Source organism: Rhineura floridana, chromosome 7, assembly GCF_030035675.1.
Source record: "Rhineura floridana isolate rRhiFlo1 chromosome 7, rRhiFlo1.hap2, whole genome shotgun sequence".
Taxonomy (NCBI): Eukaryota; Metazoa; Chordata; class Lepidosauria; order Squamata; family Rhineuridae; genus Rhineura; species Rhineura floridana.
Genome location: NC_084486.1, coordinates 5,228,484 through 5,241,323, shown reverse-complemented (window position 1 = coordinate 5,241,323; position 12,840 = coordinate 5,228,484). Strand labels below are relative to the sequence as shown.

General features: G+C 43.6%; 1 protein-coding gene across 4 annotated transcripts in view; it reads left to right on the top strand.

Moving 5' to 3' along the window:
* WDFY4 (WDFY family member 4) overlaps positions 1-12,840 on the top strand; it is a 463,201-nt gene that overhangs the window by 366,529 nt on the left and 83,832 nt on the right. For all 4 annotated transcript variants that reach the window (XM_061634768.1, XM_061634767.1, XM_061634766.1 and 1 more), the window contains 2 exons: positions 94-203; positions 9,041-9,194. In XM_061634768.1, coding sequence (XP_061490752.1) covers positions 94-203; positions 9,041-9,194 — 264 coding nt within the window. The remainder of the gene's footprint in view (positions 1-93; positions 204-9,040; positions 9,195-12,840) is intronic.

Below are 12,840 nucleotides of genomic sequence, written 5' to 3'. Positions count from 1 at the left end.
TCTCAGGAGGGTGGCCAATCAAGGTGTTAGGTCTTTGAAAGTCTTATATGGTAGTCATAGTCTATAAAACAACTAACACATCCACATTTGCAGGCAACCTCTCAGCCCAGTGCCATTACTGCACCCACTACTCTTCGGCAATGATTGTGGCCTCCTATCTGGTTCGCATAGAGCCTTTCACCCAGATCTTCTGCTCCCTGCAGGTAGGCTGATAACTTTCATGCAGGGGTAATTGCAGGGAAAAATTGTGAGTAGAATGATCACGTTGACTGTCCCTTGACCTCCCTAACTGATTCTGACAACAAATGGGTGTGCATGGAGGGGAGGATGGCAGAGTCCCGCAGGTTTAACAAACTGGGACATCTTGGGATATGCACAGAGTCTGAATTATAGGTGTCAGAGAACTTCAAATGGTGCATTTCAGTGGACAGAATTTCATGCTACATCTTCATTGTTGAAATTCATTTTTTCTTTTTCACATGAACATATTCAACTTTCTCATGTTGTCCGGTTTTTCTAGCAGCAGCTTCTTCACTATCCTAGCTTAGCAACCTCATGAGCCTATTTTAGTATTTTGTGCACACTATGTATCTTTCTGTGGCGCAGAGTGGTAAGCGGCGGTAACGCAGCCTAAGCTCTGCTCACGGCCGGAGTTCGATTCCAATGGAAGGAGGAAGTCAAATCTCCGGTAAAAGGCGTTGAGGTCCACCCACACTTCCATCCATCCGTGGTCAGTAAAATGAGTACCCGGCATACGCTGGGGAGTAAAGAAAGGCCAGGGATGGAACTGGCAATCCCACCCCATATATACGGTCTGCCTAGTAAACGTCGCAAGACGTCACCCTAAGAGTCAGAAACGACTCGCACTATAAGTGCAGGGACACCTTTACCTTTATGTATCGGTATCAGATTTATAGAGGCAGAATATAGGTGCAATTGGTCAAATTCTGCATTTTTAGACAAAAGCTCTCCTTGGAATTTGTTCTGAATTATGTCAGAAGAACTTGAATGAACCCTGCAGGAGCAAACTCGGGAGGTGAGAGAGGAGGTGTGACCACTGCTGGTCTTCATAAGGGTCAGGGAGCCCTCCTTCAATTTTGCCCTCACAATTTTTCCCCTCGCCTCGAGTAATGAAGTAAGCAGTTCCTTTAGTTTGCAGGGGTGGAAGAGAACCCACTGTGCAGACTAAATCAGGGATGGAGTAAGAGGCCCAACTCTTCTGCTCTTCAATGGGAGTCAGCCTCCCTCCTCCACCACTTGATTTTGCCCCTCCAGGGTCCCTGTCCCCTGCAAGTTACATTAAGGCTGAGGCCAGGGGGCACAGCAGGATTTTCTGACTTTCCTGAGTGCACAGATTTTGAAGTTCACGACTTGGAATGGTTCAGTCCAGTCTTTTAAAGCCCCTGGGTTTGAATCCATATCAGGCTCATATGAACTCTGTAGCATCCCCAAAAAGATAAACCCTGGTAGAAGAGGGCTTGCACATATAGTAAAGACTGGCAAAAAAACAGAAATGCTTTAGCATGAGACTACAGTCCAAGTTGGATGACCTAGTAGAGCTTTGAATAGCGCAGTTAAGGCCTGCTGGACTAGAGAGCCTATTGTGTTCTGTAATCAGTGACGAGAGGCTAAAACTCCTTAAGGGGCTGGTTTATCTAAGTATGATATTGAAAATGTGCTTGCTACCCCTTTTAGCATGAACTGTGAATGCTTTGCACCCATTCATCCCTAAAGTAATACCTGCAGGCTTGAAGGACTCTGAGAGAAAGAAAGCTCACTAATTCTGATAAAAATATATGCAAATACATTTATTAATGTAAGAAATACTGCAAATCAGTTATTGCTTTCTTTATAAATAATACAGGCTTATGTTTAAAAGATATTGCTTCCTCCAAAATGCATTAGGCAGCTGCAAAAAATTACATTTTTCTGGATGCTAATATCTTTAACCAGATTTGTGGCACTAACAATATTTCCTATGTAGATATTATTTTTATTTAATACAGGTAACCTTTTTATTACAAATCACATTGTTTCTCTGGAGATTATCATCACCTCTCATAAAAGCTGTAAAAACAGATGAAAAAGTGTCAGTCACTCTTGGTACAACTGTATGTATGCAAATTAAATACACACAGCTTTGAAGAGGCTTCAAGGAGATACTTGTTAGTTGGTAGTTTCTATACAGTCTGCCTGTCTTCTAATAGTTTCAATTGAAATTTGACTTTGAGGATTGATGTCTGCTAATTATTAACTTCATAATGACCTTGCAAGTACTCCAGTTGACTTTTTATGTTTCACATTGACAGTCACACAACACACTTTGTTCACTGCAATTAAGTACAAAATCAGATCTGCACAGACTTTGGCACACCAGCCAATTCAGTGCTTGAATTACAGGGGGTCTGTCCCCTCTTATCTTTTGTGACATCTCCTACTGTCTTTAAAGGCCTTCAGTGGGGAGGGACATGATTTGGTTACAACTGGGGAAGTCAAGGGGACTTGTCCATTTCACTAAGGGTCCCCTATAGTTTGAGCAGTGTGCCACACAGCAGCTATGGTGCCACCTCAACGTGCAGTTGCCACAGGTTGAGGAAGCGTTTTTCAGGTAAACAGTATGAGTCTGTAATGAGTACCCATTAAAATCATGTAGTGTCCCTGAGTAACATTCAGTATAACAATTACATGATTCAACAGAGATTCAACTATCCAGACCCACCAGCCAGGTTCTTCAGAAATTGGCACATACTATTATTTATGTATTTGTTTGTTTGATTGTTTGTTTGATTGATTTATATCCCGCCCTTCCTCCCAGTAGGAGCCCAGGATGGCAACCAAAAACACTAAAAACACTAAATATCATAAAAACATACTCTAAAATATATTAAAACTAAACATCTTTAAAAATATTTTTTAAAAGATTTAAAAACATCTTTTAAGAAAAAGGTTTAAAAACATCTTTTTTTACAAAAGAAGGTTTAAAAACTTGTTAAAAAGCAATTCCAACACAGACACAGACTGAGATAAGATCTCAACTTAAAAGGCTTGTTGAAAGAGAAAGGTTGTCAGTAGGTGCTGAAAAGATAACAGACATAGCGCCTGTCCAATATTTAAGGGGAGGGAATTCCAAAGCGTAGGTGCCGCCACACTAAATGCCCATTTCTTATGTTGTGCAGAACGGACCTCCTGATATGATGATATCTGCAGGAGGCCCTCACCTGCAGAGCACAGTGATCAACTGGGTATATAAGGGATAAGACGGTATATAAGGGATAAGACAGTCATTCAGGTATCCTGGTCCCAAGCTGTATAGGGCTCTGTACAACAAAACTAGAACCTTGAACTTGGCCCGGTAGCAAATGGGCAGCCAGTGCAATTCTTTCAGCAGTGGGATGACATGCTGGTGATACCCTGATGAAGTGAGCAGTCTCACCGCCTCATTTTGCACCAGCTGCAACTTCTGGACCAACCTCAAGGGCACCTCCACATAGAACGCATTACAGTAATCCAGCCTGGTGGTTATCAGTGCATGGACAACAGTGGTCAGGCTATCCCAGTCCAGAAACGGCTGCAGCTGTGTTACCAGGCGAAGCTGGTGAAAGGCACTCCTAGCCACTGAGGTCCCCTGGGCCTCTAGTGACAAAGATGGATCCAGGAGCACCCCCAGACTACGGACCTGATGGCCGCTCCCAAGGGCTTCATACAGATGTTGAACAGCATGGGGGACAAGATGGCACCCTGTGGCACCCCACAGCATAATTGCCAAGGGACCAAAACAAAATAAATGCTATTCTTTGAAAATAATCTTGGAGAAAGTATTGGAACCACTATAAAACATTGCCTCCAATACCCATCTCACCAAGTCGGCCCAGAAGGATACCATGGTCAATGGTATCAAAAGCTGCTGAGAGATCAAGTAAGAGTAACAGGGTCGCACTTCCCCTGTCCTCCCTATAAAGGTCATCCATCAGGGCAACAAAGGCCAATTCAGTCCCATGTCCAGGCCTGAACCCAGACTGGAACGGGTCAAGATAATCTGTTTTATCCAAGAGTACTTGCAATTGCTATGCCACAACCCTCTCAATCACCTTCCCTAAGAAGGGAGTATTTGTGACCGGTCAGTAATTGTCGCAAACCAATGGGTCCAGGGTGGGGTTTTTCAGGAGCAGTCAGATCACTGACTCTTTCAGTGAACCACTCCCTCCCACAATGATGCATTGACCACACCCTGGATCCACTCGGTCAAACCCCCTCGGCAAGCTTTAATAAGCCAAGAAGGGCAAGGGTCAAGAGGACACATTGCTGGCCACATCATTGCAAGCACTTCATCTATGTAATCAGGCCACATCAACTGAAACCGTTCCCAAGAAGTTGCAGCAGATGTTGCAGTGGATACCTCTCTGGGGATTACAGTAGATGTGGATGAGGCATCAAGATTGATACAGAGGCGAGCAACTTTACCCTCAAAGTACCTTGCAAACAATTCACAGTGGGCCTCCTTAGGGTCTAAAACTCAGTTTCCTGGAGTTGATTGCAACAGACAATATGGAAATGCTCCTCTGGACGGCTACTTAAGGATGCATTGGTGGCAGAGAAGTGGGCCTTCTTCCCCACCCTCACTGCCCCACAGTAGGCACGGTTATGATGTCCGATCAGCCTCACAGCACGTCTTTCGCCACTTACGCTCCAGCTGTCATCCAGCCTGTTTCATTGCCCTTAGCTCACTGGTGTACCTACAAACCAGGCTCCACAATGCTGGAGAGGGCACTCGGGGGCAACCATGTCAACAGCCTGATGTGCCTCGCTGTTCCACAGCGTGACAAGGGCTTCAACAAGGTCACGTTCTCTATCTACTGGGAACTCCCCCAGGGCATTCAGGAATCCAGTGGATTCTTCCAAGCTACACAGGAAGTGGATTGGACTGTGAAATACCAACCCAAATGGTGTCTGCATTTTGACCAATTTGTAGGGCAGTACAATATCTCAGAGAGGAGGTCAGGTCTCCTGCTCTCCTGGTGCATTCACTATAGCTGCCCAATTCCCCTGCTTTTTAAAGTTTGATAGAAATAGCTGTTGGCTATAGGTGCATTCTTAAACCACAAGGTTTTTTGCTTATCAGTGAATATGCATAGGATTGCAGACTTTGGTTTAGCTCTCCCATTGAAATTGATGGGTCTTTGGCTGGACCAAATTCCAGGTGTAATATTTATTATTGTAAATATATTTGACACATCACATATGTTATTAAGCTGTCCTAGGAGAAACAGAATAGCCTAAAAAAATACTATTCTCCCCTTACCCCTTTCCATCGTGCACTAGACACCTGGACGCCATGCTAGGGACCATTAGGAAAAAAACTGAAAATAAAACTGCCAATATCATAATGCCATTATACAAATCTATACTACAACCACATTTGGAATACTATGTACAGTCCTGGTCACTTCACCTCAAGAAAGACATTGTAGAGTTGGAAAAGATTCAGAAAAGGTCAACTAAAATGATCAAGGGGATGGAGTTACTTTGTTATGAGGAAAAAGAGCAGCATTTTGGGGCTTTTTAGTTTAGAGAAAAAGTGAGTAAGAGGTGACATTATAGAATCATAGAATCATAGAGTTGGAAGGGGCCTTGTAGGCCATCGAGTCCAACCCCCTGCTCACAGCAGGAAATCCACAGCTAGAGCATCTCCCGCAGATAGCTGTCCAGCCTCTGCTTGAAGACATCCAGCGAAGCGGATCCCACCACCTCCCTAGGCAGTCGGTTCCATTGCCGAACTGCCCTTACTGTCAAGAAGTTCCTTCTAATGTCCAATCTGAATCTACGCTCCTGCAACTTAAAACCATTAGACCTAGTCCTACCCTCTGGGGCAGCAGAGAACAAATCTGTACCCTCCTCTATGTGACAGCCCTTCAGGTACTTAAAGAGTGCAATCATGTCACCTCTCAGCCTTCTCTTCACCAGACTGAACATGCCAAGTTCCTTCAACCTTTCCTCATAAGACTTGTTCTCCATACCGGCTATCATCCTTGTCGCCCTCTTCTGAACCCGCTCTAACTTGTCTATATCTTTCTTAAAATGAGGCGCCCAGAACTGAATGCAGTATTCCAGATGAGGCCTGACCAATGCAGAATATAGTGGGACTATTACTTCCCTCGACCTGGAAACGATAACTCTGTTTATGCAGCCCAAAACCGCATTTGCCTTGTTTGCCGCAGCATCACACTGCTGGGTCATGTTCAACTTGCGATCCACTACAATTCCAAGGTCCTTCTCACACGCACTACTGCTAAGCCGGGTATTTCCCATCCTGTACCCATGCATTTTGTTTTTGTGGCCTAAATGCAGAATCCTGCATTTGTCTTTATTGAATGTCATTTTATTAATTTCAGCCCAATTTTCTAGTCTATCCAGGTCCCTTTGGATTTTATTCCTGTCTTCCATTGTGTTAGCTATCCCTCCCAGTTTTGTATCATCCGCAAACTTCATAAGGCTTCCCTCCACCCCATCATCTAAGTCATTGATAAAAATGTTGAAGAGTATCGGCCCCAGGACAGAACCCTGTGGCACTCCACTCGAGACCTCCTTCCAGTCTGAAGCAGAGCCACTGACGACCACTCTTTGAGTACGGTTTTCCAACCAGTTGTGAATCCACCTGACAGTATTTCCATGTAGTCCGCATTTGACTAGTTTGCTAATCAAAAGGTCGTGGGGGACTTTGTCAAACGCCTTGCTGAAATCTAGATAGATGACATCTACAGCATTTCCACCATCTACTAAGCTAGTGAGCCGATCAAAAAAAGAGATGAGATTAGTTTGACAGGATTTTTTCTTGACAAACCCATGCTGGCTCCTTCTAATCACAGCATTGTCATCTAGATAGTTGCCAATGGACTCTTTTATTATCCGTTCTAATATCTTTCCCGGTATTGAAGTCAGACTGACCGGCCTGTAATTCCCCAGATCTTCTTTTTTACCCTTTTTAAAGAGCGGGACAACGTTTGCCCGTCTCCAATCCTCCGGCACCTCTCCCGTTCTCCAGGATTTCTCAAAGATGATGGCAAGAGATTCCGAGAGTACATCTGCAAGTTCCTTCAATACTCTGGGATGCAGTTCATCAGGCCCTGGAGATTTGAACTCATTTAGGTTAACTAGGTATTTCCTGACTATCTCCTTATCAATCTCGAACTGCAGTCCCGACCCCTTACTGAGATTGCTACTGATGCAAGGTTGCACACTGTTCCCTTTTTGGGAGAAAACGGAGGCAAAATAGGCGTTGAGCAGTTCTGCTTTTTCCTCATTATCTGTCAACATTTTGCCATCCTCATTGAGCAGCAGTCCCACCGTTTGCTTGGTCTTTCTCTTGCTTCGAACATATCTGAAAAACCCCTTTTTGTTGTTCCTCGCTTCCCTCACCAGCCTCAGCTCATTCTGGGTTTTAGCTTTCCTTATGCTATTCCTGCAAGCCCGAGCCACTCGTCATAGAATGGGCATGGCATAATAAAAGTGTCATGGAGACAATGGAAAGAGGAATTTTTTCTTCCTCAGAACACTAGAACTTGTGCACATCTCATGAACCTGAATGTTCAGGACATACAAAGTATTATTATTTATTTATTACATTTATACCCCGCCTTTCTTTTCATGAAACCCAAGGCGGCTTACATATGGTTCCCAGGTGGTCTCCCATCCAAGCACTGACCAGACCTGACCTGACCCTACTTAGCTTCAGCAAGGAGCTGGCCTCATGTGCCTTCAGACCACAGCCTGGGAATACTTCTTCATGCAGCACATAGTTAAATTATGGAATTCACTCACACAGGAGACCACCAATTTGGATGGCTTTAAAAGGGGATTAGACAAATACATGGAGAATATCCATGGCTACTAGCCTTCTATTTATAACTAGTTTGGGTGGAATTCCACATTTGGAATCTTGGCATACCTTTTTTAAGAAAGGACAGAAAACATATTGTCACCATGTAAGTTAGGGCAAGTTTTGATCTTTCTAAATAACATATTAAGAAAGACTGAGCTACAAACTAGTTTGTAAGCAGAGTTCTCTGATATCCCCCCCTTTGCAGCCCCCCATTTTTTTTCTCAAAATCCCTTTCTCAACTGTTTTTAAACCCACAGCGGGGAAAGGTACAACACACCCATTTCTTTCCCATACATTTCCTTCCATAGGTTTAAAAAAAAAGTTCAGGAAGTCAATTTTGCATTAAAAAATTGTTTGGTATTTTAAAAATGAAATAGGAACAGTTTCATGGTCCTATTTCTTAGCAGAGATATAAATGCAAGCAGTAGAGTGAGAATCAACCAGCCCACCTTTTTCTTCCCTCAGACACAAATAATAATAGATACAATTTTCTTAGGTAAAAGATAAAGAATGTTTACTCATGACCTTTCATATGTTCAGGAAACATAGGCTCTAGCTTAGATAGAAAAGTAGAAGTCTCAGTCCATGATAATGGTCATCTTGGAAGAGAAGCATGTGCATGCTTCTCTGTCCTCAAGCTTAATGGAGAACGTGAAAAAACTACCAGACAAAGGAGGAGGAAGAGAAGCCAGGTAACCCCATCCTTTAGGAAGTAAACATGTACATGGGATATTTCCCAAAATATCCCTTAAAGGGAACATGGAAGTTTGCTTATTCTAACGAAAATAACCAGGGGGAAGGGGTTAAGCAGTCTATCTCTACCCACTCTTTTTCTGCTCAAATGCAGTCTGCCCCAGGCTACTTAGGGTTAAAGCATACATTCGAGCAGAAACAGGAGCAGATTATGGAATGCCCCATAGTGTGGTTCTTAACATCTTGTATGTGACAAGCATAGGCTGCTTTTCTGTTTTCTCCACCTCTTGGTTGACTCTTAGCACTCAGGTCCTGCTTGCAGGTGTCCCATGGGCAACTGGTTGGCCACTGTGAGAACAGGATGCTGGACTAGATGGGCCATCTTCTTATGTTCTTAGAAAGTGGTGAAGCTCATCAGCAAACAAATTCAATCTTGTATCTTTCCTCTCCATGTCTTTTTCATCCCACCAGGGAGGAGGTTTTGATGTTGCAGACAGGATGTTCCATAGTATGAAGAGCACCTGGGACTCGGCTTCAAGGGATAACATGACTGATGTGAGGGAACTCATCCCTGAATTTTTTTACCTCCCTGAATTCTTAACAAACTGTAATCAGTTTGCATTTGGTGAGTATTAGTGGGGTGTTGAATTTTCAACTGCAAATAATTTCCGAGCAAAAATCATTTTCAGGAAGTCATGTCATAGGGTGGGGGTGGGGTGAGAAAAACCTTTCATGTTTTTCGCGTCTTTTCATGCCTGCTTGCAACCCAATCCACTACTGTATTGGCACCATTTTTTCATGTTCAATGCAGGGCTGCTTCCTGACATGTACTGAGCTGATCAGGGATCACATAATGAATGTGATGGTAATATGATGGCATGTAGCTAATTAGAACTGGCTATGTCATGAGTCCTATTCAAGAATTCTCCTCACATGATGACGGAAAGAGTGGTGAAGAACTAGCTAGCTTTGCTCCCTCCATCACCTCATTGCCCTTCGCCCATTGGAGGGTGGACATCTGCAACAAGCAGCCTGTTGTACTTGTGGAGGCTCCCTGCATAATTTATGACCTTGCACACATAGGAATCTAAATCACACAGGTATCTCCACACTGCAGATGTTTGCCCTCCACATGCAATAAAAACTGGGGATGGGGGCACAATGGGATCAAAGCCATCTTTCACATCCCTGCTGTCCCTCCTGGTATTTTAACTGTGGGGCAGAAAGCGATGCCCAAACAGTCATGCCATGGTTGTGCATCCTGGATGCACATTTGAATGCATAGTTTCCTGCTCATTTCAACTTTGAGACAACCACAAATCTATACTCGGACGTGCATCTTTTGTCAGAGGTGAGAAGCTGGGAGGAGGAACTCAGACTCCATTCTGCTCCCAATAACACTGGCAGAAGTATGTCAATGTCCAAAAATGATTCCTAATTACACTTAGGAATAGCTTGGTTAGCCGAGTCCAATTCTTAATTCAGCCTCAGAGAGGTTTGTTCATTGCTACTCTTAAGGAGAAAGGACAGCCTCCATTTTTCATCCCCTGGTGATGCGTGACTGAGCTCATACAACTAATCAGTGCTTGGGCAAAAACCAAGGGGATCACTAGGAACCTGCTACTAGTTAATTTTATGCACAGCTAAACAAGGGACATCAGTGTGATCATTCAAGTATTCTCAGTGGGAAAACTGCATTGATAAACTAGGATCATTTGGGCATGGTTGTGTTTATTCTATAATCTCTAGGTGAAAGGGCTATATAGCACAGTGGTAGAACATACACTTTGCATGCAGAAGATCCCAGGTTCACTCCCTGGTGTCTCTGGTTAGGGCTAGCAAAGACTCCTGCCTGAAACCCTGGAGAGCCACAGCCAGTCAGTGATGACAGTACTGAGCTAGATAGATCAGTGGTCTGAGGCAGCTTCATTCATTCCTACATGCCTATCATATGAGCACAGAATTTGGTAATGGGCAGAAATTCCAGCACCCCCAGAATTTCAGCTTTCTGTGAAAAAAATCAAGGGCCATCTCTGTTGTATCTTCCTTACCCCCCCCCACCATTTTACCTGCTGCTCCATGGGAAGGAGTGTCCTTCCATTGATCCCCTCTCCCCAGTTGCACTCATGGGATAGCAGTGTGTGCTTAAAACTGCATGTAAGGCTCCAACTGGATTGGATCCCAGGTTTCAAATATGGGCTTCTAAAATTAGTTTATTTACACAGCTGAACAAGATGCGTCAGTGTACAATAAAGGAAAGAAACAAAGCAAATGACATTATACCATGGCAATAAAGACGGATTTTACACTCCACTCTTCATTTAACCTTTCAAAGCAGCTAAATACTATTATAATGTATAGTATATAACATGACACAATAAGGCTGTTGAGAAGAGCCTCCCTTCCAGTGGTGCCCACTAGCACCACCCCAACACAGATGTATCCACTCTCCATCCCCCTCAAGTGGTTGCAAATCAAGATAAAGTAAAATGATATTATGTCCATAAGGTGGTAATATTCTTTGGCATATAATTCCAGATCAAAGAAAATGTTCCCTTCCTCTCTGCCCCACCCTCAAAGATGATTGCTTTGTTGTCTCATGAAGACATTTGTTCTCATTACTAAGACAAAAAAGGAATCAGTCAGTGTGAGGCACAACACACTATATTTAAATGTAGTATCTTGCTCAAGTTGAACTTGATCATTTTCCCTATGAGTCCGGCCATCACAGCGGGTATTAGCTCCACCTATCGTGCGAAGGCAAGAATGTCTTTGAAGTCAAGACTAGGGGCGTCAGGCCCCTCCCACTCTCCAGTTCATTCTTGCCTTCGTATCGAACAAGATTGGATCTTAAGCGTAGCAAGTAGCTTTTAGCTAAGTTTCGCGTATTTGTTTGAAGTCCTTCCTTTCCCTGTTTGTGTTTAACTTTCCATTTATTTCACCTTATCTCTCTTACTTGTTTGAGGCTTGTTTGAGGGTTCCCTCAGAGACCGCGGCTGCGGTTCTCTTCGTTTTTGTCCGCTTTTGAGCTTCCCCCTGGCTCTGTTGCATCCATCGGGAGCTCGCGGCTCTTTTTTTCCCCCTCTGCTGGGCTGTCTCAAGCAGCGCTCTTAGGAGCTCTTGGAGAGACCGCGGCTGCAGTTCTCTCCCAGGTGGGAGCTTGCGGCTGCGGCTTCCTGCCCTCTCTTTCTCCCTCTCTCTCCGTGACTTTAATTTCGCCGCGGAGAGCCCTTTACTCGGCGGCGACAGCGGCTTCCCTCCTGCTGCCTTTCCCGACACAGGCGTCTCTCGGCAGTCTCCTTTTGGGGTTTTTTAGAGCCGCAAGTGCGACTATCAACCCCGCGCCTCCCCCTGCGAGACTGTGCTGGGCAGCCCTTCCCCCAGTTCGTTACCAGTCAGCCGCCATTGCTTCTTCCCCCTCCGCCATTTTCGGATCATTTTTTCCCGCTCTTTTTTCCGGGCGCCATTTTTGTTGAATTCAAATTTCCCGCCTTTTTTGTTACCCCTTTATTAACCAACGGATACCTTCCCTGTGTGTTGTATGTGTGTTGTAGACAGACTTACAGGGCTTCCTTACACACAAATTTACAGTGGCTGACTTGTACTAAATTTGAATTATATTCAGTACCATCAAGGCTGGAGCTTTAATATCAGTGGCTGACTTGTAATAAATTTGAATTATATTCACTATTATCAAGGCTGGAGCTTTAATATCAGTGGCTGACTTGTACTAAATCTGAATTATATTCAGTATCATCAAGGCTGGAGCTTTAATATCAGTGGCTGACTTGTACTAAATCTGAATTATATTCAGTATTATCAAGGCTGGAGCTTTAATATCAGTGGCTGACTTGTACTAAATCTGAATTATATTCAGTATTATCAAGGCTGGAGCTTTAATATCAGTGGCTGCCTTGTACTAAATCTGAATTATATTCAGTATTATCAAGGCTGGAGCTTTAATATCAGTGGCTGACTTGTACTAAATCTGAATTATATTCAGTATTATCAAGGCTGGAGCTTTAATATCAGTGGCTGACTTGTACTAAATCTGAATTATATTCAGTATTATCAAGGCTGGAGCTTTAATATCAGTGGCTGACTTGTACTAAATCTGAATTATATTCAGTATCATCAAGGCTGGAGCTTTAATATCAGTGGCTGACTTGTACTAAATCTGAATTATATTCAGTATTATCAAGGCTGGAGCTTTAATATCAGTGGCTGACTTGTACTAAATCTGAATTATATTCAGTATCATCAAGGCTGGA